Source organism: Alligator sinensis, unplaced genomic scaffold, assembly GCF_000455745.1.
Source record: "Alligator sinensis unplaced genomic scaffold, ASM45574v1 scaffold280_1, whole genome shotgun sequence".
Classification (NCBI taxonomy): domain Eukaryota; kingdom Metazoa; phylum Chordata; order Crocodylia; family Alligatoridae; genus Alligator; species Alligator sinensis.
Genome location: NW_005841835.1, coordinates 3,605,055 through 3,630,243, shown reverse-complemented (window position 1 = coordinate 3,630,243; position 25,189 = coordinate 3,605,055). Strand labels below are relative to the sequence as shown.

The 25,189-nt window shown below is 44.1% G+C and overlaps 1 protein-coding gene across 1 annotated transcript in view; it reads left to right on the top strand.

The window, feature by feature from the left end:
* TTC6 (tetratricopeptide repeat domain 6) overlaps positions 1-25,189 on the top strand; it is a 127,879-nt gene that overhangs the window by 56,795 nt on the left and 45,895 nt on the right. Inside the window, exons 18-23 of the mRNA XM_025201442.1 lie at positions 1,107-1,276; positions 1,805-1,925; positions 5,034-5,184; positions 10,866-10,948; positions 13,256-13,332; positions 16,100-16,260. Coding sequence (XP_025057227.1) covers positions 1,107-1,276; positions 1,805-1,925; positions 5,034-5,184; positions 10,866-10,948; positions 13,256-13,332; positions 16,100-16,260 — 763 coding nt within the window. The remainder of the gene's footprint in view (positions 1-1,106; positions 1,277-1,804; positions 1,926-5,033; positions 5,185-10,865; positions 10,949-13,255; positions 13,333-16,099; positions 16,261-25,189) is intronic.

The following is a 25,189-nucleotide window of genomic DNA, read 5'->3' as shown; positions in this document are numbered from 1 at the left end:
ACACTTAACAATAGATTGGGTTGGTTTATCACAATTATACTATAGCTCAGCCAGTGCCAGGGGAGTGAGGAGCCATGAGTGGAGGGGCTAGCTGCAGTCACCTGCAGAGGTGCAAAAGAGAGAGAGGTGCCTGTTAGGGCTGTGTGAAACGGCTGTGTTTCGATTCAGTTTTGGATTCAGCCATTTCAGAGGACAGTGATTCATTTCAGTGTTTCAGATCACTGTCCTGTTTCATTTTGGCCGAATCTGTTTCGGAGATACGGCTCTGCCAAATCTCTTCTGATTCTGTTTCAAATGGGCTGCCAGGGAAGCTTCGGGGCCAGCAGGGGCTTGGGGCCAGGGGCTACAGGACCCGAGCAGGGAGCAGGACAGGGCCGTGAGTGGCTTGTCTGGGGGAGGGCTGCTGTCCTCCATGCAGGCAAGGAGACCCCCGTGCAGATCTCTGATCCCTGTCATGCTGGGTTGTGGGGCAGGGAAGCAGTGCAGAGTGGTGAGCAAGCCTGCTGGTCTCTGCCTTGTGAGGGCCCCCAGATCTGTGTACCAGGTTTCAGCAGGCGGCTGCTGCAGGCTAGGGCCAGCAGCAGCACTGCAGTCTTCCTGGCGCTTGGCGTGGGCTGTCTGCTGAAACCCTGCATGCAGATCGGTGGCTGCGCCCCCTGGCAAGAGCTGGGGAAGTGATCAGAGAGCTGGGGGAAGCAATCAGAGACCTGGGGAATCGAACCAGGAGCTAGATGTCGGTATCAGAGCAGTCCTTCCCCCCTCTTTCCCCTCCCTCTTCTTGGTTTTTGTTTCCCTGCAAGTCCAGCTCCAAAACTCCGAAATTCTCCAAAACATTTCTGAAATGTTTTGGAGCCTTCCAATTCATTTTGGAGCTGTTCCAGGGCCTTCCGTTTTGATTTGGATTTGGTATTTTGGGTGCCGAAATGGCCTGAAACACCTCCAAAATGAAACGTCTGTCAAAATTTTGCACAGCCTTAGTGGCTAATGGTTTGCAAAATTGACCAAAGTATTCATGTTGTACATAGCTTCATATGACTTTGTTTTCCCAGTGTACGTTTTTAAGTAGACTTAAAAATTTATGTGAGAAATTATTTTTTCCATACTAGGTTATATCGAGGAAGAGCATATGCTACACAACAGCAATATAAAAATGCCACAGAAGACTTTTCTGCTGCAATTCATCTAGACCCCCTTAATTGGTTAGCATTCTATTACAGAGGTTGTATGCTACGAAAGATTGATCCAAAGAGAGCTCTGCAGGATTTCAGTGTTTCTGGTATTGTTCTTAATTTTTATGTTGATGAATTGATAGGCTTGTCATATTAAAAAGAGAAAAGTCAATATTCACTAGCAGCTATCACATTGCAGAATGACATACCATGGCCATATCCTATTGTGCAAATTAAAAAATGCTCTAGTCATTTAGCATTTTCTGATAACTTCTTCCTTTTCATCTATATTAATTAATTCATTGTTAACATTAGACACTGGCTCTTATTGTTACTGCTGATAGACCTTTTCAGTTATTTTTTCACTGTTTTATTATGTTCTCTCGATTTATTTTAATGATTTGAGTAGACATAAGGAATTTCAACTATGTCATTTTATGTATTTATTCCATTTTATTCATACCTTAGTTTTAAAGTACACGAACAAATGTCTTTGTACTGTGATTGCACTGGTTTATGATATTTTTATATAATACAAATCTGGATTGAAATTAATGTACAGAAGAGCTGTATAGTAAACACCAATAAATGCCAATATCGCCAAATTAAAATTTTAAAACATTTCCCTCCCCCAGTGCTCCTCAATGATACTTTTGAAAATCTTAGTTCTTTCTTTCATCGTGGGATCTTATATGCAGAACAGTCATGCTGGTCACTAGCAATATGTGACTTTGAAGACGTACTAGTTCTGGACAAGTGAGTGAACTCTAGATTTTTAATATGTTATATACAGTCTAAAGTGGAGGAAGAGTGGAAGGCTGTGTACATTTCTATCTGTCTAGCTATCTAAATATTGCCTGGGGGAATAGAGTTTGTTTACTTATTTAAAAATCTGTCCCTGGTATGGGAGGAAGTAGGATTTAATTTGTTCCTGTTAGGAAGTGAATAAAATGTAAGGGGAAAAATATGGGAGCAGGAAGGCTTTTAGAGTGGGACAGAAACAGGATTAAAAACTTAATTTTGTGCATGTCTGTACCAGGGATAATAGGCATCCAGTTCTATGGCAGAGAGTGAAAAAGGCTACAGGGCTTCCAGACTGCTGGCTGTGTGGCAGGGATAACCTAACTTGGTAGAGCTGCACCAGAACCTCAGACCATGAAAGCAGAGACCGAGGCAGGATTTCTGTCTGCTCCCAGAAGTTTTTTTGCTTTCATTTTATCCTGTTCTGGCATGCAACCACTTAAATCCAGCTAATTTTGCAGTACACTGATTGTGAGCCAAATGCAAATATCCCACAAAATTATCTTTTTTCCTCCTCAATCCCACTCTCAACAGATTATTTCCCCCTCGTGTCCCCAGTGACACTAACATGGTGGTGCATCTATTTGGTTCTAGCAGTTTCCAGGCAAATCCCTATGATGAACTCAGGCTCCCTCACAGCTTTCCAGGAGACAGCAGAAAACCAAGGAGGGTCCTGAGGGAAATCTGAGACTTTTTTTCCCCTAAACATTTAGTTTTAACAAATCAAAATTTTGCAACATAGATCAGTGTGTAAGTGCATTTTACAGTGATTAAGTATTTAAATAGGTATACAGCACCACAAGATTAACAGGAAGTTCAGAAAATTGAATACTCTAAGGTCATATGTAAGTGGGCTTTTGGATAGGAAAGAATTGCCCAAAGCCATACTTTAAAACTTTCTTAAAACAATGATGCAGTACCACTGAAAAGTGCCCTTAACCATCTCTGGCAGACAAGGTTCTTGGGGTAAATGTGATATCTTTTATTAGACCAACTGAAAAGTTGGAAAAATTGTCTTTTGCAAGCTTTTGGGCACAAAGTGTGCTTGTGCTTGAAAGCTTGTAAAGAACAATTTTTCAGCTATACTGTTGGTCTAATAGGCTCAGGACAGACATTACACACAAACTGGTTTAAGTGATCAGAAATTGGTTTAAGCCTGCAACAGAACAGACATTCAGTCCACGTAAACCAGTTTCAAAATGGCTGAAACCGGTTTGAAATAAACATAGTTGAATGTAGTATCAGATTTAACTGATTTGGGTCAAACCAGTTTATGCAATGTCTGCCCCAGACCCCTTCCTGGTTTAAGTTAAACCAGAGGCCCCCAGCATCCCGGCATGCTCTCTGGGCTGGGCTCTGCTCCAGTGGAGCCGAGCAGGGACAAGTAGGGACAGGCAGGGGTTGGGGTCTGGACAGAGAAGTGTTTAATTACCCCCTCCCTGTTCCACTGGCAAGACCCGAGTCAGGTCTGCTGGTGCTCCCCTGCCTTGCTACTGCAGCGGCAGGATGGCATGGCTCCTGAGGCAGAGGAGGCAGGGAGGGGTGTTATTCCCCCCTCTACCCCCACTACCCCCAGAGGACTGCAGCTGGGTCTGCCCAGTCCAACTGCTGCTGCCACTTGCTCCCTGCTTGGGGCAAGCGACCAAATAAGTCCCCTCCCTCAGATGCTGGAGGGAGGGAGAATAACCCTCGCCCCTGCCTAAGGAGCCCTGCCAGCTGATGTCTGGCCGTGCCCCCACCTGGCTGCTGTAGCAGTGAGGGGGCAGGGCCCTTTATGGGGGCAGCAGCCCCTGTCATAGTGTTGGGGAATGTAAGCACCTTCCCAGCGGAGGGCCCCTGCTGCAGTGTGGGCAGAGCTGCCGCAGACTGTGTGTATTGGCACTGGAGGTCAGAGGGACTGCCATGATCCACAGCAGCTTTCCTTGCCCTGTAGTGCAGTCCCCTGCCAGCAAGAGGCATGCACTTGGGGAAACTGTGACAAGGGCTGCTGCCCCCATCATTGTCGCTCCCCACTCATTGCTCCAGCAGCCGGATGGGGGCAGGCCTAGACGCTGGCCAGCAGGGCCCCCTAGGCAGGGGGCAGAGAGCTGAGTTATTTTGCCCATCTGCCCCCTGCCTAGGTTATTCCCCCTCCCTCTGGCATCCTGGGAAGGGGGCTTATTCTGCAACTTACCCCAAGCAGGGAGCAAGTGGCGGTTGGGGCGGGCAAATGCAGCAGTTGTCTCCCAGGGGCAGTGGGAGTAGAGGGGGCAATAACCCCCTTCCTGTCCTCTCTGCTTCAGGGGCCATGCCAGCCTGCCACTCTAGCAGTGAGGGGGAGCGTCTGGCAGACCCGGCTTGGGTCCCTGCTAGTGGGACAGGGAGTGGGGAATTAAACCCATCTGGCCAGTTCAACCCAGTCTGGCCATGCCCCCCCACAAGCACAACTTCCCTGCAGCAGGCACATGCCCGCATTTCCCCAGTCCACAAGGAATATCTGTGCTGTAACAAATCGGTTCAGTCTAGCCAGGTTAGACTAACCTGCAAAAATTGAATCAATTTAGGCTCCAGCTTTTTGAATGCCTGTCCCTAGCCATAAAAGATACAGAGAATCTTGTCTGCCTATGTCCTTAGAAAACACAGCTACATCCAACACCTCCATATGCATCTCTAATAGAATTAAATGAAAAATCATCATTCAAGGAGACTAATTCAACTTGTATACTAATTTCAGTTTTGAAGCCAGATACATAGGGATCCAGGAGGAAATCACAGAATACTGATGAAAATAGGCTTATATACTTGCGAATTTATTATAAACACTAACTAAAATGCGAAGACTAGTATTTGGGAAAACCAATAACTCTGCATATATACAGGTATCAGTATTTAGGAGAACTCAAAAGTTAACCAATGCATTTAATGGAAATTGTGCATATAAATATGAGATTCAGCGTTTTGATTGCCTAGAGGTATTTTATAGCCTTATAAAAACAGTAGATGAAACATGTACTGAACAATAGTTTATATAATATTATTTTATCTCATAACATAATGAATAATAAGACTATATTCTGTTTCTAGAGGCTTTTCCTTGGCTTACATAAATATTGGCCTTATATTACTATGGCATCTGGATCATTATTATGAAGCTATTCGACAATTTTCCAATGCAATTGAAGTTGATCCTACAAACATGAGACCTTATGTATGTAGAGCTCAAGCATATCATAAGGTATTGTATGCCTTTTGTTTTTGTTTAGCACTTTAACCATACTTTATTTACATTTTATAGTTGTTACAAAACATTTTAATAGATATTTAGGTGATGGTCCTGAACAGAATTAAAATACATGCTTAACTTTTATATGCTCTGAGTAGTCCTGTGACTTCACTGGAGCTATTTGCAAAGATGCATATTATGTACTGTTATTGATATGTGATGTAAAATAGAATATTTCAAATCTTACATTATTTATTTATATTACATTATTTACGTGATCAAATTTTACATTATTTATTTTTTATTCTTCAAATAATTGGAAGCTTCTCCTGAGTATTGAATCAAAACACCTTGTCTTTTCTAGATTAAAATATCTTCTATTTGTGTTGTAAGAAAATGGATTGACAAGAAATTTAATTCCAAAACTAAATTTTAAAGTGTAAACTTTCTAAAAACTGATTTTCTTCTGGAAATAATTGTTTTTACTTCCAGTGGGAGTGAAATCATATTTCAGAATGTCTAAACTTGCCATAAAATGGAAATTTCAGGTTCTTCTTTAAGTGTCATTGTATACAGATTCTACCCATTGTGTACCTGCACCCAGTACAAAGGAGTTCCAAGTGGTTTATTCTGGCTGTGTTAATTGAGTTATTTGTATCCCCTGCCACTCCCTCTCCTGTGAGCATGAAGAGAGGAAATGCTCAAACTTCCACTTTCCTCTGACCACTTTCTGGCAGAGAGTTGGAATACTTGTACTATAGTGTTTAGATAGATAGATAGATACTTACTGGGGGGCTTATTGTTGTTACTGTATTTTTACTGTTATTGATAATGTTTCCTTTTAGTAATTCATTGGAAGAAAAAGAAAAATTGGAAAGTTAACATTATACTGGCAGTACCAGAGTTTTCAGTCTTCAGTGGCTGAACTAAGATCTCCAGATGTTAAAGCTTGTCCATTTTGTGGTGGCATAATTCCACTCACTGAGGGACTTGATAAATATCTTTATTGCTTAGGAGAAAGTCGTCTTTCTTTCCTTGCCTAAGATAATATGTAAAACATTCAAGAAATGTACATGAGAGGTAAAACAGGACCTGAAATTCTTCCTCATGCAGAAGTTCTCCATAATAGTGTCTGACTGAAATTTCCTAATAATAATATGTCTTTGTTGTTATCTAAACTAGAGGGTTTTTTTATACCTAGAGGTTTTTTTTATTCCTAGTTTATTTTTTAAATTTTCCAGCAGGGGGATACTTTAACGGAGCTTAGCTCTGAGTGTGGGCTGCTTCCAACCTTACTTGTGCCGCTGCTGCTGGAGCTGGGGTGTATACAACACTCGCCTCTGCCATGCCATTGCCTACACTTTTCACTACCACCACTTCAGCCGTGTGGCTGAAGTCCTCCCCCATCCCCCCAGCTCTGCCAGCCAGATCTGGCTTGTCAGTTGTATGTTGTCAACCCCTGATCTAAACTATAAACCACCAGTACTCCTACTGTGCCTGATAGTTTTCTATTAGATGACTCATTTAGTATCCATGCACTCAAACTGCAGACCTCATGTACCTAAAGGGCTTCTCAAAAATCTACAGCACTGACAGTAAAACTATTCATTTCTAAAACAAAGATTCTGTGACTACCCTTACCTGGACAATTGTTTAATTTGAAAGAAACTAAAATTCTAGGTCATAATATCAGTGAAACTATTTCTCTGCTTACTATCTTTACTGTATCTGAAATCAACCTCAGTTAATCAAATCTGATACCATGCCAACTGATGGCATGAATTAATCTGCAAAGTCCGAGCAACAAGAGTCTTCCTTCTGTAAGAAAGATTCCGGATGATCTGTCTGCAAATAGCCCAATTGCAGAACCATCTTTACACTTCATTAAAGAAGTGCCTCAGAATGCTGGACCACATGGCCCTATGTACCTTTGTGACTCCATATGACAGGCATGTAGGAGAAACTGTGAACCAGTATATTCTTTAGTTTGTATGATTTTGGACTATTGGTTGATATTAAACAATTAGTTCAGTTTTTTAACTTTTATTAAAGTTTATAGAACAGTCTTTTCACCATGTCATTTACATGTCCAGGGTACTTCTGTTTTTATCCATTAAACAATTGTTAGTTTGTTTTTGAAAGATGTGGGTTAGTTTTTTCCACCAATAAGTAAGGTGTCACCACTTTAACTTTTGAATTTAACGTTCTCGTTTTTGTTGGAACTATTGTTTGAGCTGAAGTCTTCTTGTTTAGTTCTCTACTTATAAATGAAAACAACATTTTTAGTGGCCATAGAATAAGTGAGGTAAGTGGAGATAAGTAATCTTGATTTCCTAATTTCCTGTGGATAGGAAAATGAGATTTCATCCTAAACTTTTTGCCTGTAAATGCTCCACCTCCCAGTGCTCTTTTTTCTGCTAGGCCATGCAAGTTTGTAAGGTCCTGATACATATTCATTTAATGGTACAATGCGATTTTATCCCTAATCCCAACAATTGTGCCTCTTCCCATGTCATGTATATGGCAGGAAGAGTAAGTGTAGATTAAGGAATCAGATCCTAGTCGCATCATTGCTACTATCCAATATAAGGGGAATTTGAGATCATAATCCCAGGCTCCTCCTGGACCAGCAAGTTGGACCAAAGCCAACAGTCAGCTGATTGTCAAAACCCCATGTCCAGGAGTAGGGGTACACTGATAGAGATTTTTTAGGCTGATACCAATAGCCAGTTTTTAAGGAGACGCATTGGCGATACCAATCCAATTTCTGATACACAGCCCAGCAGTTTGAAGAGCAGTGTCCGGCTGGTAAGTCTGTTGTGGTGGAAGGAGAGGGGGGAGAGAAGGGGCATGGGGGGGTCAGATTGAGGCCTTTGTGGTGGGGGAGGGAGTGGGGCTTGAGCAGGGGCTGGGCCAAACACTGTCTAGACAGGGCAGGGCCCGGGACTCATCTAGGGGCTGTGGGGGGAGGGGGAGGCAGCTCCTGCCACTGCATGTACCCTGGGAGGGCATGGCGGGCATGTGCCCCCCAGATCTGCACATGGGGTGGGGCAGGCTGCCACTGCAGGCTGGGGCTGCACCGGGCTCTTCTCGGCAGGGGCTGGGCCGGGCTGTGTTTGGGGCGGGCAGCGGTGGCACTGGGAGAGGGGTTGTGAGGGGGCTGCAACCACCCCAAAATTCACTGTAATCCCCCAACCGTTCCTTCAAGTGTTGCCACCTGCGCCAAGCTCAGCCCAACCCAGTCCCTGCCAGGACCAGCGAGGTGCAGCCCCAGTCCCAGCCTACCCTGCCCCACACAGATCCAGGGGCACACACCTCCCATCCCCTGCCAGGGTGTGCGCAGCGGCAGAAGCGCCCCCCTCCCTGCAACCCCCAAACAAATGGTGGCTCTGTCCCACACCCCGCCCCAGCTGGGCAGCCCCAGCCCCACTTCCTTCTTCACTGCAGGGGCCTCAATCTGTCTCCCTCCCCATACCCCTTACCTCCCTCCCCTTTCACCACAACAGACTTACCAGCTGGATGCAGCTCTCTGTGGTGCTGGGCTGTGCTCCTTGCTGCCTATGTGCTGTGCTGTAGCTCTGTACATGCAAGGGGTATTTATTGGCCAAATTATCGCCCATATCAGGCAAAAAAAAAAAGCTGATTCCCGATGCAGTCAATTTTCTTTACATAAGTGCCGATCCAATATCAGACCAATGTATGGATGCACCTCTACCCAGGAGCTCTGGCTGGGCAGCTGCTGGGCATAGGGGAGCCAAAGAGTTTCCCCCACTGGGGACTTTAAACCCTGCAAGAAGCTTTTGATCCTCTGTGCTTGGCATGTGGGGTTTAAAGTTCCTGGTGGGAAAGCCCTTCAGTTCCCTCTTTCTCTTGCTCCCTGTCCCAGCCTTGGTCTGGGGCCAACGATCAGCTGATTGAAAGGCTGGTTCCAGACCCCTGGGTAGTCCTGGTCCCAGGACCAGCAATCAGCTGTGTCAGTGTCAGCGCTGGCAACATGTTTAGTTTGGCTAAGTACAGACTGTCAATAAGTCCAAGGCTGAATTGATTCAGTCTTTGCAGGTTAGTCTAAGCTGCAGGGCTTAAATTGAGAAAAATGGCCAGACATTTACGTTTGATTCAGGAAATGCAGCCACATGCCTGCAGTGGCTCAGGCCAGAAGCTGGGGGGTGCTAGAGCATGACTCTGGCATATAGCCAGCATGGGCTGTGTGTTTGCTTTGTCTTCCTACTGCCCCAAGGTTTTGGGGATTTATAGTCCAGAATCAGAGCAGCAGGACTCTGCAGGGTTGCTCATCACTTCCTCTTCCTGCTTATAGGTGCCTCTGGGATTTGTAGTCCACAGTCGCAGTCAGCAGTAAGTTTGAATGGGGGAAGGGGTGTTTAACCTTCCTTCCCTGGCCCCAGACCTCAGCCGGGGTTTGTCTGGGGAGAGCAGTTTCCCTATTCCCCCTCCCCCCTGACTGGGCTGCATCCCCAGCTGGGCTTGCCTCCCCCCCACCCTTTGTCAGCCAGTTTTCACTGCTCCTGCTAGGGATCAGAGGGGCAGGGCCACCCCTGCTTTGCTGGAGCAGACAGCACAGCCTAAGCCAGGGCTGCAAAGCATGGTGGGGGACTGTGATTTAACTTGAACCAGGAAGATGTCTGGAACAAAAATTTCATAAACTGGTTTGACCTAAATCACTTAAATGTGATACTACATTCAACTAGGTTTGTCTTAAACCAGTTTCAGCCATTTTGAAATTGGTTTATGTGCAGTGAGCTTCTATGCTGTTACAGGTTTAAACCAGTTTCTGATCCCTTAAACCAGTTTGTGTGTAATTTCTGTCCCTAGCCTTTAAGGCACCATACAACGAGACATAAAAACGTTCTACATAATATGTGGAATGTTTTATGAACTGTCTGCCATTTTATGTGTAGCACCCAAAGTCACAGTTAACATGTTCATTATGGCATAAATGTAATGTGCACAGGGGGCCTAAGAAAAAGAAAATTATACCCTTTTGATTTTGTCTTAAACTGGGGAAAATGCATTCAGAAATCACCTAGACTTGTTTCAGCATGTTTATAACTCTCACTCATTTTTTAGGTCAGGAGGTATAAACACAGTGTAGGCCATGTTAATATGGTGCCACACTCAGGTTAATTAGCACTGCTGGGAAGCAGCCACCTGAAGCAATTAGCCCACCTGAAACTGCACTGAAGTGATACTTCCAGTTTGTAATGTTGTTTGCAGCATGTTAAAACATGTTGCTGCCTGGCAAGGTAGGGATAAATTTGCTGTTTCTTTCCCCTTGTAGTAGATCTAAAGGGAACCTAGTTTTAGCCTAGAGATCGAAGCTGATTACTGACTGCATCAGTTCTTCCAATTCTTATTAGAGCCTTTTCCACTAGCAGTCAGGCTGCCTCAATAGCTTGCTTCAACAGATTCTCATCAGGCAAAGTAACTGTCTGATGGTTGGGACAGCTCTCTGTGGCTTCAGGAAGGGGAGATCACAGGTACACAAATCACACGAACATTTCCTATAGAATACCGTTGGTAAAAATGTCCTGTTCTCTTCTGTAAAGAGCACATTGAACGCTGTGAATTTGATCCATGTGCCCATCTCTTCTTGAAGAACTGCAGTGGTAAATAAGTTAATTTCAGATGTAAGGGTGAGTAACAAGCTTTTTTTTTTTTTTTTTTGTAAATAACAGGTTCATGATGTACAGTTAGCATTAAAGGATATAAATCGAGCCATTCATCTTTACCCAAATGAATCCTATTTACGGATAACAAGGTAGGAAAAAGTTCTCTGGACTTAGAAATATCCCATTTCACAACTATTGTCATTTACAGTAGGCTTTATTAGTAGATATATTAATATTGCAGATATTTTGAATGTGCTTCATTGAAGAAAAATACACAAAATGTGATATTTGAATAATACTTTTAGTGATATTAAAATTCTGTAAATCACTAAGATGGAGAGAAGGATCTGACATGGCATGCAGAATACTGCAAAACAAAGGCTCTGAAGGGGCTTGGGAAAGAGGGGTGGATGGGAACAATGACAACAGGGCAAACCTAAATTCTTCTAAAATTCATAATTTAAATATGTGCTTTGAATGGACAAGACAAATACCTTTCTGGAGTATCCCCATAGTGGAACAAGTGTGAAGGGCTGATTCTACACCTCCCTAGGCCTGAAACTGACTTCATGGGAGCTAAATGGCTAAATACTTCAGACTTGATCTTTACCTGGCCTCTTCAGTGGATCCTAAAAGGTCCATTATTCTAAAAGTCCCTTTTTTCTCCCTAAATCTGTTTCTCCTATCAAGAAAAAAAAAGCTTTCATTAAGCATCTTACCTCTGCTCATTATACCCGTTTTATACCTTTTCTGGTACCCTGCAAGTTTTTGCTCCTCCTCAGCAACCCACCATCACTTCCTCATCTTCCTTCTTCCCTGATTTTTGTAGTCTCAGAAACCAAATGTGATCTTTTTACTTTGTTCTTGAAAGTGGTATGTATTAGCTTGCTGCACAGTTAAGGGGATAGGGAAGTTATCCAAGCTGTTTAAGACTCACCAGTAGCCAGCGTACTGTTTCATAGTCTTCAGTTCTGCCTCTCATGGGCATGTGCATTTTGAGAAACTGTACATTGCCTGGACTGGACTTCCAGGATTATATGAAATATGGTATACCACTTTGTGAATCCATATGGTTCTTCACATCTGCAAAAAGATATATATTTTAGTAATCACCTAATTCTGTCAATTTCACTCATTCCAAACTAGATAAAATGTTGCAACCTTTATCAAGTCAAAGAGATATTTTTTTGTGCTCTTCTTCATTTTACTGGACCCAAATAAACTGTAGGAAATGTTAATCAAGTGAGGGCATGTCTTTTTCATTTAATTTAATTGCAGAGATGACTGATCCATGTTCTATGCATCAGTAAAAACTAGGGTGACCATAATAATTTGAGGGAAATCTGGGATGTGGGGTGCACACAACCCTTCCTCCAAACACTGTGGCTCCCAGGAGTGGGGCTGGGTAGGTCAGCACAGCATGCACACACATACACACATGACCCTGCAGCTCCTTCCCTCCCACCCCCCCTACGCTGACTGTACTGTGCAAGTGACTCTGCTCGCAGCCCAGTGGAATCCAGATCAGGGAGCAGCCCCTTGGCTGGGCTTCCTGGAGAAAACTGAAGCAAAAGTCCTGGATTGGTGTGAATCTGCCTGCACATGCCTGGCTTTTGAATCAGGAGCCAGACATATGTGGGAGGGTTTGTACCAGGACTTTTGCTTCAGTTTTCTCCAAATCCAGATGCCGAGACAGCTTCTGAAATCTGGGATGGTCCCAGCCAATCCTGGACATTTGGTCACCCTAGTTAAAACCCTCATTAAGGATTTAATATGGGTGTACTTTACATAGTGAATGGATTAAAAATGTCACCATATTCAGTCAATATATCCTTGTGTGCACTGAAAGGGAAAAAGTTTGTAATGCTTTTTACTCTTGTCAGTGCTATGAAGCCAACACAGCTAATAGGCACTGGGTGAGACATTATTACTTCTAGTGCATTGGAATAAGAATTAACCAAGTTCCAGTCATTCACCCTTGTAATACCATAGTGGTGATAGATGAGTTGCACAAGTTTCTCTGTAGGATGGATTTGGCTGAAGAACTTTCACTTTTGGTGGTGATGGATGGGAAGTCAGAGAAACTAGCTTCACCTTCCAAATCAGGTAGAATTTGCTTAGTACCACTTGGTAGCAAAACAGAGTGCAGGGAGTGTGTTGTTAGCTGCAGAGTTCAGATTAAATGTGTGTGTTTTCCATGTCACATAGTTCAATTAGGTATACGTATTTAAAGTTCCTTGGTGATAGTGAAAATTTTAAAACAAAACAGGTATGTACAGTAGGAACAAATAGAGAAAACATGGATGGTATTCCTTTGGAGACATGATTCTTGTGACAAGTTTTAGATTTTTATTCTTGCAAGATTTATATTTTTAAAGTCCTCATTAAAAAGAAGTTTCTGCTTGAAAAAGTTTACAATGAGCAAATGGCAGCCAACAAAATATATTCTGTTCCAGGGGACAGTATTTACTTGAGTTAAAGCGATATGACCTTGCAAGTTTCAGTATTCACCAGGTGGCTGAGATGGGTGAAGGTAAAGTATGTCTTTCTGCCTACATTTTTTATAAACCAGAGTATCTGAACCTTTACAGAAGGAATATGTTTATGCACTATACACCATACAACTTTTATAAATTATTTAAAGGAACATTGCAATTGTTTGCACTATTTACAATTCTTTCACTTACTCTTGCCTGTGCTTTTTATGTTTGTACTTTTAATGTTAAATATTGGTAACAGAGTACTGAGTAGAATTTGTTATAATATTTTGTAATTATGTAGAACTGTTATTTGTAAAGCCATTTGCTAAGTTACAAAGATCAAGTTTCAATATTAACTTTATTGCATTTAATTTTCACCTGCGCCTTTTGGTGAACTTTCAAATAAAGCCATTTTAATGTATTGTTTGGCAGTCGGGATATGGGGGGCAGGGGAAGGGGGCAAGAGGTGTGGTTGGCAAATGTCTAGAGTTTGATTCTGACTTGGCTGCTCACTCAGTTTCTACTCCAGCCTTTCACAGGAAAGAATTAAAACATTTTCCCTCTCTGGGCTCTGGCAGACATTACAGGTGCCTACAGACAAGCTTGTTCAAATTTTAATTAGAAAGCTCCAGTGTCATCTCACTGCCATGTGTATTAAGCCCCTGCACATTTCAAAATGGCCGGGGGGGCGCTTTATCTAAACCTTGTCGAATGAGCTTTAGAAAGTATTTCAAAATGGCTGCGAAACATGTTGGGACTTACACATGACAGTGAGCCATTTTAATTAGAGCAGCTGTCTAGGAACCACTCTAATGAAAACACCCCCACCCCCACCCCCATCCCTGAGCATGTGTATAGGCAGCCTACATTTGTCAGACCTTACATGCAAATTTAGTGGGACAGAAATCAAATGTGTTTATGATATTTTCCCTGTTAAATAAATGGCCAACTAGGCACAAAAATGGGGGATCTGGGGTAAAAGATGGCTGTTTTAAACAGCAACATTTTTTCACAAGAAGCTTTTTTGCCACATATTTATTGTGTATACATACAGGTCTGAGACCTCCTGTATCCCACAGTGCTTCACTCTCATTTTCCCATCCAAGGGGAGGGAGGGACAAGAAGCAACTGGTTTCCTGAAAGCTGGGATGGCAAAAGGAATGAGGTTAGTGTGGTGGCAGTGCCCATCAGATAGGCTTTCACTGCCATAGAGGGGTTGTAGGTGGCCCTGGACTGCCTTTTTCATTAAAGCATAGCCAGGCAGCAAGGGGGCCGGGCCTGCCTGTGAGCCAGGAGCTTTAAAGAGCTGTTGTAAAGTTCCTAGTTCATAGGTAGCCCCAAACTGGAGAGAACCCACTGCTGCAGTCATCTCTAGTCCTGAGCTGTCTGTGGCTTGGGAGCTTTAAAAGGCTGCTAATGCTATTGAAATACCAGCAACTTTAAACTGAATAGTATTGATGTTTAAATATTTTTAGCAGTTCCAGCAAGGGCTGATTCGGTAGTGGAGATTGTCTAATTCCCCCCGCCAAAGCAGCTTGCAGGAGCCTCATATCCTGATCAAGCAAACCTGCATACTGACGAGCTCCCTGCAGGTGGGAGAAGCTAAGAACCAGTTTCCTGTCACCCCTTGACTAGAGAAGTCTCCTTTGTTGCACTCCAGCCAGGGGGCTGTGGACGTGTGGCCATGCATGTTGTACTACATATCTGTAGCATGCCACCAATTAATGTCTGCCAGAACCCTCCCCTCTGTCCCCCGTTCACCTCTGTGATTTCATTGTGTTTTGGTGTGGCCATTAAAGCAGACAGTCTTTTGATACCCATGGATTTTTGCTTATTCCTCTCGTGTCCCTCTACAAGTGTACACAAAGGCACGATGGGATTTAATGCATGATCCACACAATCATGCCTCCTGCCATGCCACACGTGCATGGCAGGAGGTGCCATTGTGGGATCATGCATTAGATCCTGTTGCACCTTATTGCTGATGCAGGGGGAGCCTAGCAAGAAGCAAGCTCCCACAGGTGGGAGCCCACTCAGCTGAGGGGCTTCCAGCTGTGGGGGCACCTCATGCTCCCCTGTGGCTTGGAGATGCAGCAGCTGCGGCTGGGAGATCACAGCACTTGCAGGGGGCTTCACACACCCCTGAGGCTAGATCACAGCAGCACCTCACAGCTGCTGAGACCCAGACTCCACAGCTGGTCAGTGCTGGGTTCTGGCAGCCATGGGGCATGACTGCAATCTCCCAGTTATGGGGGTTTGTGGAGCACCCTGCAGCTGGGAAATTGCAGCTTCTGTGGTCTCTCAGACATGGGGGCACACCATGCACCCCCAGGGCTGGGAGATCACTGTCACCCCACGGATGCTGGGACTGAGAGCCCACAGTTATGGGACTCTGGATCCCAGCAGCCATAGGGCCCTGGTGGGACCCAGTCCACAGCTGTCAGGCACTGCTGGGACCGAGAATCCTTTCAGCTGTGGGACTCCCAGCCCTGGCTGGGCATGGTGCACCCCTGCAGCTGTGAGCCCAGTTGGCTGATGGGGGTCTCAGCCTCAAGGGACACCCTGCTACACAGGCAAATTAAGGTTCCATAGCAACCAGCTATACAGTTAGTACACGTTTTCAAGGTCTATCTTTACAGTTGGTTGGATTTCTTATGGCACAATAGGAATTTTGCATGTGTAGCTGGTCTCAGTTAGCTACACAATTAACCAGTTACTTGCACAATATTTATAATGTGTATAGAGGACCTTATATTTAGAAATATGCAGTTTGGAATAATAAGGTATTAGAATTATTATGATGTTTTTTCTTATTTTCAGTATCCTTTAAAATCACTCCTGTTCAGCAAGCACTTGTTGATTCATTTTGTCAAAATCACAGTAAAGCCATAAAGTGCTTACTTGAAGTTACTGAGAATAAACCAGAGCCTTCAGTGTTCGTTTTGCTTGGAAAAATACAAATGAAAGCCAAGAAAACCAAGGTTAGAAAAAAAAAAATCAGTATAAACAGTTTACAGGAAAATGTTAAACAAATGCAAAGTTTTCTTCCTATATTTTTGTTTCTATTTTTTAATACAGTGAGAAGCTCTAAAGTATTAGAGAAATATTCCTATCATTTCAATAGCTGAATTATAAAAGGGACTAATAACACTCTTCAACTAATAAAAACTCATAAAACTAATGGTTCAGCAAGTATTAAGTAATGTTCAGTTTAAAACCACATAAGATTAAGTAAAAGAAATAATGTAGGGTGTGTTTTCATTTCATATTTGTTGCCATTTTCAAACCTGCCAAAAACATTGTGGATATTGCTATATGTGAATAGCTAAGTGATTCTGGATGTTTTGCAGAATTATTTTCACAACAAGAAGAAATTGATGGTAAAATCTAAATATTTCTTTGTTTATTCACAAAAGAATGTGTATAAAGTCATGTTTGTGTCTGTTGTGCTTAAGGAAATAGCAGGCAGTTTCAGTGCTCAGAAAGTTTGAAGAGTATTTCCACAAAGCACTATCTATCTGTGTCCCAAGTTTATAAAAATACTTTCTAGATTATTTCAGACACTTACCTTGCAAAAATCTATGGCTGCCTATACACTTGTTCATTCACATTTTAATTAGAATGTATCAGAGCAGATTTGATTAATTGAGTCAGCTCTGTGTTCTAATTAAAACGCTTCATTGTAGCCTCCAGTGTCACCTCATTTAAGCCTCTGTGCTTTTTAAAATGGTTGCTACGGCACAAGTGTTCTGCAGCCATTTTTTAAATGTGTGGGGGCTTAATAGATATGACGATGAGGTGTTTTAATTAGAGCGGCTCTCTGGGAACCGCTCTAATTAAACACTTGCCTACCCCGAGCACTTGTATAGGCAGCCTATACACCTAGACCTTGTGTTTTCCATCAGGCAAAAACCCTCAGATCACATAGCTTGTCTGTACTGAGGCCTCACCATGCAGCCTAAAGCTTTGCATTGTAATCTCTCTTGTTTCCCCTGTCTCCCCTGTCTCACTACATAAGTGGATGCTTAATTATTTCCTCTTCTGCTCCTGAAAGAAGAGTGCTGAGCAAATCCATCATCTCTAACAAGGGCTCTGATTGTATTTTGGGTAATGTGATATTATGTTGAAATATCTGCTATGTATTAAAAAATTAAGATAGACCCTAAATATAGGTGTCAGTTATGGGTTCTCAGGAGACCCCTTCAGACACCAGGCCTCCTGCTTTAACTGTTCTTCTGTAGAATTATGATATAAAATTCTCTCACTTTTAGGCTGGACCCTTGGGCACTATATCTTGCACATCAGCCAGGCTTACCAGCAAATCTAATTGAGTTTGAATACCTGCAGTTCTTCCCTTAAGGAGTCTGTGATCAGTCGTGTACAGTCACTGGGAAACCTTCTTGAAGTGGAGTACTTATTTTAACAGGAGGGACAAAGGTTTTAGCGGAAACGCATTTTAAAACAACAGATAGTATATGCATATCTGTCACTTAAAAGCTTATCCAACACGAATGGTAAACTAAGCAGGCCTAACTCTTCAGGTATTCCAGACGTGTCTTTATCTTAGCTTGCTTCTTCAGAGAAAGTGTCCCTCTCTCTTTTTTTAGTCTCTATAGCCCTTTTATTCTGAATTCCTAGGTTTTGGATCTTCTGGACAAAGCTAGCTGTATAGCCTCGGTTAGTGAGTGAGATTTTTCCAAGTCATTAGTCCTGCTACTAACCCTTTACAACTCTCAAGTTTTGAGAGTTGTAAAGCTCATAAGCCATAAGAATGGCTTATGCTGAGCCATTCTTAAACTAAGCCAATATATTCATTCAGTAAACATCTTAATAAGCAGTATACATGGTTAATAAATTATTGTTGAACATTCATCACCCATGTATGTGAGCAATTTGATTTATTGAGATTGCTTGAATGAAAATATTTCGGTGTATTTGTAGTATTAGGGCTTTTACCTGGGATTTTTAATGGTTAGTGCTATATGCAAACTAAACTATGAACATAATACTCATCACTATTCACACAAGTGTTTTGCACAGACTTGAAAAGTGTGTGGGGGGAAAATGTTGTTTCTTTGTGATGCATAAGGATTATCTAAAAGGTTTAATTTAAGGTTTTTTTCTGTTTGTTGTTTATATTATGAATTTAAGATGGTATACTGCTAGAAGGATGACTGATATAGGATGCGATCTAAATAATTCTCATAGGTTCTTTGAAAATGACATTGCAATGCCTGAAAATTAAGTATCTTGCCTCATGAGGATGATATCAATTTGACAGGGTTAGGTACCTAATATTCTTATATAGTAAATGGGAAGAGTTAGGTTAGTGATAGGGACACTGATGGGAGGGGATAACCTGGATTATGGTACCTGCTACCAAAGTTCTTTCTGTTTTAACTAGTTCCCATTTAATACAAAATGTATAAATAGTACTTGAGGAGGGGCTGAAACTCAGTTCTCCTCCTGGGAATTATCATCAGGCTAAGAAGGCCTAAAATCTAGGTTCCTCGGTCAATGCTGTGATATCTAGGCTGTTGTTCAAAATGTGGGTGGCTTCACTCCCAAAATGTGTGTGTGTCACCATGTTACAGGGTTATAGGTTGTAGCCATGTTGGTCTAAGGACATAGGCAGAAAAGGTTCTTTGGTTAAATATAATATCTTTTATTAGACCAACTCACATAGTTGGAAAAAATAATTTCTTAGCATGCTTTCAGGTATAAATACCCTTTGGCAGGCTGAGGAAGCATCTGCAGTTGGCGTGTGCTCTTCCTGGATGGAATGAATAGTAAAGAAACCAGAGGCTGGTATGCATGCAAGAAAGCCAGTCAGTGAAGATGTAAATTGAGGAGTCAGTGGGTGAGAGACCAGCTGGGAGGATGTGGCAGGGAGGAGGGAAGGGGAATGAATGTAGCTGGTAAATAGTGGAGAGGAAGCTGGGGAGTCGCATGTTAGGCAGGTTATAGTATGTCATAAATCCAATGTCTATATTTAGTCCATGATTTTTTGTATCCAGGAGGTTGATGAAGTGAAGTTCATTGGCTCGTCTGTGAAAAGTGTTTTGTAAGTTCCCTTTGAGGATTAGAACTGAGAGACTGGAGAGACAGTAGTTTTCTAGTGAGAATATGCCCCCACAGGTATTGGGTATTTTTGTCTTTGAGAGATTTATGGTATGCATTCACTCTGATGTGCAGTTGTTTGGTCTCTCCTATGTATTTTCCATCAGGGCAGTTGGTGCATTGGATGGGATATATTACATTTCTGGAGGTGCGGCTGTAAGATCCAGGAATGCAGACGGTTCTGTTGTGGGGTGTAGCAATTGTGGGCGTGGTGGAGATATGTTGGCAGGCTTTACATTTCTTGTCATGGCATGGTCTGGATCCATTCGGTGCGTTTCGGGCTGTAGGAATTTTGCTTCTGGCGATGAGGTTAGTGAGGTTCGGTGCTTGTTTGAAGGCTAGAATGGGTGGTTCTGGGAATATCTCTAAGAATTGGGTCATCTTCTAATATGGGTTGCAAGTGTTTGAAGATTTTTCCTATAGGGAACTGTAGGACCTTTGTGCCACAGCCAGCCCTGGTCACCATCTACACGTGAGTTTTGGTGCACATAAGTACTCCACTGTAGAATGGTACTAATCCCAGACAGTACTATCCTGCAGTGGAGTTAATTAATTTACTGCGCCCCAATACAGGTGCATGTATAAACAGTGACACTTTACTGCAGAGCTAACTAATTAGCTCCACAGTAAAGTGCACATGTAGATGCACCCAGTGATAGTTAAGTGTCTATCTGCTTGAGCTAGATTGCTTCTAAGCTTGTTTTAGAAGCCTAAATCTAAACACCTGTGGAACTTTTCAGGCCAAAATGAAAGTGCCTAATAATTCCACAGAAGTTAGGGCTGAAAGGGACCTTGCAAGATGATCGGGTTCAGCCCCCTGCATAAAGGGCAGGAGCCAGCTGGGGTCAGATGACCCCAACAAGGTGAGCATCCAGGTGTTTCTTGAAGTTATCCAGAGTCTATTCCAGACTCTGGAGACTTGGATGGTAAAGAAGTTTTTCCTTATGTCCAGTCTAAAACGGTCTTCCAGCAGTTGGTTAGACCTTGTCTTCCTTTGAGGGGGATGCCCTGGTGAACAGATGTTATCCCAGTTCCTGATGCACACCCCTTATATACTTATAGGCTGCTACCTAGTCCCCCCTGAGCCTTCTTTTCTCCAGGCTGAAGAGTCCGATGCCTCTCAGCCTCTCCTCATAAAGTCTGCTCTCGTGACCTCTAATCTTGTGCATGGCTCTCCTCTGGACTCTCTGAAGTTTCTCCAGGTCCTTTCTAAAGTGTGGAGCCCAGAATTGGATGTAGTACTTCAACTGCAGCCTCACCAAGGCCAAGTAAAGTGGGAGGATGACTTCTTGTGTCTTGCTTGAGATGCATTGGTAGATACAAGCCAGAGTTTATTTGCTTTGCTGGCTGCAGCATTGCATTATTGGCTCATGTTCAGCTTGTGATCAATCATGACTCCCAAGTCTCTTTCAGTTGTGGTGGTAGTGAGTGTAGCACTGCTGAGCCTATAAGTATGATGTGGGTTTATCCTGAGGTGGAGCACCTTGCATTTCTCTGTATTGAATGTCATCAGGTTTTGATCTGCCCACCTTGCAAGCGTGTCCAGGTTGGCCTGAATCTCCAACCTATTCTCCAATGTGACCGCACTTCCTCATAATTTGGTGTCATCTGTGAACTTAGCCAGTTTACTTCTGACACCCAAATCCAGATCATTTATGAATATATTAAAGAACTGGTCCGACTACTGAACCCTGGGGGACACAACTGGACACCATGTACCATGTTGACTTGGTTCCATTGGCTATCACTCTCTGGGTCCAGCCACAGAGCCAGTTCCCCAGCCATCAAACCATGAGGTTGTCAGTGCTGTCCAATTTTACCATAAGGACATCATGGGAGACCAAATCAAAGGATTTTTTGAAATCCAAGTATATGACATCAAACTCTTCTCCCTTGTCCAGGTTGTGCATCACCTGGTCATAGAAGGAAATGAGGTTGGTCAGGCAAGACCTACCCCCAATGAAGCCATATTGGCGCTCTCTCAGAATGTTGCCTTCCGTTAGCCTGTTGTTGATGGTTTCTTTGATAATTTTTTCCAAGATCTTTCCAGGGATTGAGGTTAAACTGATTGGCCTGTAGTTCCCTGGATCTTCCTTCATTCCTTTTTTGAAGATAAGTACTACATTGGCCCTCTTCCAATCTTCTGGAACCTTTCTGAGTGCCACGAGTTCTCAAATATCCTCGCCGTTGGTTGTGCTATGATGTCAGCCAACTCTTTTAGCATTCTTGGGTGCATTCCATCTGGGCCAGCTGATTTGTGGATGTCCAGCCTCTCAAGGTGTTCTCTCACAAGATCTTCACTAGTTATAGGCATACGATCTCCCTTAACCTGGTTATCTGGCGTCCTGTCGAGCAGGGTCATTCCCTTGGGCTCGTGGAAAACCGATGCAAAGTAATCATTGAGGAGATTAGCTTTTTCTTGGGTGTCAGTTGTCCCATTTGATTCAGCAGGGGTCCAATGTTGCCTTTGTTTTTTTTTTCTAACTTCCCATGTATCTGAAGAAGGACTTTTTATTGTCCTTGGTTCTTATAGCCAGTTGGAGTTTGGTTTCAGCCTTGGCTTTTCTGGTCTGTTCCCTACAAGTGCGAGTCAGTGCTGCATAATCCTCCTTAGTGGTATTTCCCCAACTTCCATCCCTTATGAGCTCCTCCTTTCAGATTCAGGAGGTCCATGAATTCCCTGTTGAGCCAAGGGGGTCTCCCAGCCTTTTTGCTACCTTTCCTATGGGCTGGAATGAACTGCTCTTATTGTTTTAGGATCACATCCTTCAGGAGTGACCACTCATAATGGACTCCCCTCCCTGTCAGATTGTGATCTCCCAGGGCCTCAACAGCCAATTTCCTGAGCTTGTGAAAGTCAGCTTTCCTAAAGTCAAAGATTTTTGCATTGCTGACTGATTTGCGAGCTTTGCAAAGGATAAAGTGATTAACTTGTGATCACTGTCACCTAGCTTCCCTTTGATCCTCAGGTCACTCACTAGATCATCCCCTTCAGCCAGGACCAGATCCAGCAATGCCTTACCTCTTGTCAGCTCGTAGACTTATTGAGTCAGATAGAGCTCATCGATGCAAGTGAGGAAGCTTTGCGACCAATGAGATTTGGCTGAATGCTCTTCCCATAAGATGTCAGGGTGGTTGAAGTCAGGGTGGTTCCTCAGATTTAAGGAAGTGGTCAGTAAGGCTAACCACACATTGTGAGGCATCTGTAGATGTACAACAAGTAGGTCCAGGGAGGTGATGCTTCCCCTCAATGCGGTGCTGGTCAGGCCACAGCTGGAGTACTGTGTCCGGTTCTGGGCGCTGCACTTCAAGAGGGATGTGGCTAACCTTGAGAGGGTCCAGAGGAGGGTCACTCTCATGGTCAGGGGGCAGCAGGCCAGGCCGTACAAAGATAGACTAAAGGGCCTGAATCTATTCAGCCTCCAAAAGAGAAGACTGAGAGGGGATTTGGTGGCCATCTATAAACTCACCATGGGGGACCAGCAGAAAATAGGTGAGGCTCTGTTGCCCTGGGCACCACCTGGGATAACAAGGAATAACGGCAACAAATTGATTGAGAGCAGGTTCAGGCTTGATATCAGGAGGTACTACTTTATGGTTAACACTGCCAGGCTCTGGAATGGGCTCCCAAGGGAGGTGGTGCTCTCCCCTACCTTGGGGGTCTTCAAGAGGAGGTTGGATAGATATCTGGCTGGGGTCTTATGATCCCAGCACTCGTTCCTGCCCAGGGCAGGGGGTTGGACTTGATGATCTGTTCAGGTCCCTTCCAACCCTAGAAACAATGAAACTATAAGTCACTGATGATGACCATGCACTCGGAGCGTGCAGCCTCTGCCATTTCCCTAGAAAATTTGTGGTCAAGCTCTTCCTGCTGGTTAGGAGGTCTGTAATAGACTGCTACAGTTATATCCCCTTCATCACATTCTTCCTGTATTTTAACCCAGAGGGTCTTGAGTCGCCCTCCTTGGGTGCCAATCTCTGCTTGTAGGGAAGGGTACTGCTCCTTCACATAGACAGCTACACCCCTACCCTTCCTTGCAACATGATCCTCCCTGTACAAGGTATAGCCATCTATACCTGTGGTCCAGTCATAGATGGAGTCTCACCGGGTCTCTGTTACCTCTATGAGATCATATTCATTTTCGCTTAGCAGAAGGGCCAGTTCCTCTAAGATTCATAGATTCATAGGCATTAAGGATGCTCCTTCACATAGACAGCTACACCCCTACCCTTCCTTGCAACATGATCCTCCCTGTACAAGGTATAGCCATCTATACCTGTGGTCCAGTCATAGATGGAGTCTCACCGGGTCTCTGTTACCTCTATGAGATCATATTCATTTTCGCTTAGCAGAAGGGCCAGTTCCTCTAAGATTCATAGATTCATAGGCATTAAGGATGGAAGGGACCTCGGAAGATCATTGAGTGCAGCCCCCTGCCCCCAGGGCAGGAAGTCAGCAGGGATCATAGGATCCCAGCAAGAGAAACATCCAATTGTCTCTTGAAAGTGTTCAAAGTGGGTGCTTGAACAACCTCTGGTGGCAGTCTATTCCAAACTGTTGCCCTGTGGGGTCAGCCTGCCACCGGAGGTGGTTCAAGCGCCTACATTGAACACCTTCAAGAGCAAACTGGATGCTTAACTTGCTGGGATCCTATGACCCCAGCTGACTTCCTGCCCTTTGGGCAGGGGGCTGGACTCGATGATCTTCCGAGGTCCCTTCCAGCCCTAATGTCTATGAAATCTGTGAAATATTGCGCTGTTAGACAGGAGGATGTGACACAATTGCACATATACAAAACACACACAAGTCAGTTAGGTGCATACACACACACACTACCAGCTCAGGCACATACACATCCAAACCAGCCTAGGCACATGCATACTTATCACCAATTCAAGCACATACACTATACACCCTGTAACCAGAGGGCGGTCAGGGTCGCCGTGCTCTTCCCTGCCGCCTCCTTTACCGTGTCATGTTGCCAACTAACACCCTCCGATTCTCGCCCGCCATGACTTTGATCTTATATAGACATATTATAGGGAGGCTGCCTATCATCTTCTGTTCCACGGTTGTCCGATTATCTTCAGTTCCTCTACACTCTAGCTTTATGGGCTATGCGTGGCTCCAACCACCCCCATACCACGCCCCAAGACTCGCAGATGTAATGGATGTTGTTCTGTCCCTCTCTCTCTGTCTCCACGCCCTCTCTGGCACTTGGGCTCTCCGCAGCTCTGTCTCTCCCAGGGCCTTCTCAGTAATGCCGCCCTCTCCCCCGGGGCCTTCTCAGTAATGCTGCCTCCTTCTCCGGGGCTCACCACAATGCTGCCCCCTTCTCTGGGGCTCACTACGCCTGCACTGGGGTCGGGCTCTCCGCAGCCCTGTCTCGCTCTGTGCCCTCACTGGCACTCAGCAATTGCTGCCCCCTCTCTGGGACTTCTCGCTGCCCCCTCTCTGTGCTGGGGTCTCCACGCTGCCGTGTGTCCCCTGTGAGGCCCCCTCCAACCCCTAATAGCCTCACCCAAACCACCGGTGTAACAAATAGCAACACAAACACAAGCCCCTGGGCTATAACATAAACAGAAGCTGTCTGGCCATAACAATGTTCCATCCTACCAGGGATTCTTTCTCTCTCCGCAGTATCAGATGCAGCTCCTTCATCAGGCTTCTCTTCTTTTCCACAGCAGAGAGCTCCTTCCTCCTGGGCTGCTGGTAGGGAACTGCCGCCTGGCCTCCTTCCTGTGGTTTATATAGGAGCCAGGCCCTGCCCCTTCTTGTCAGCTGGCTAA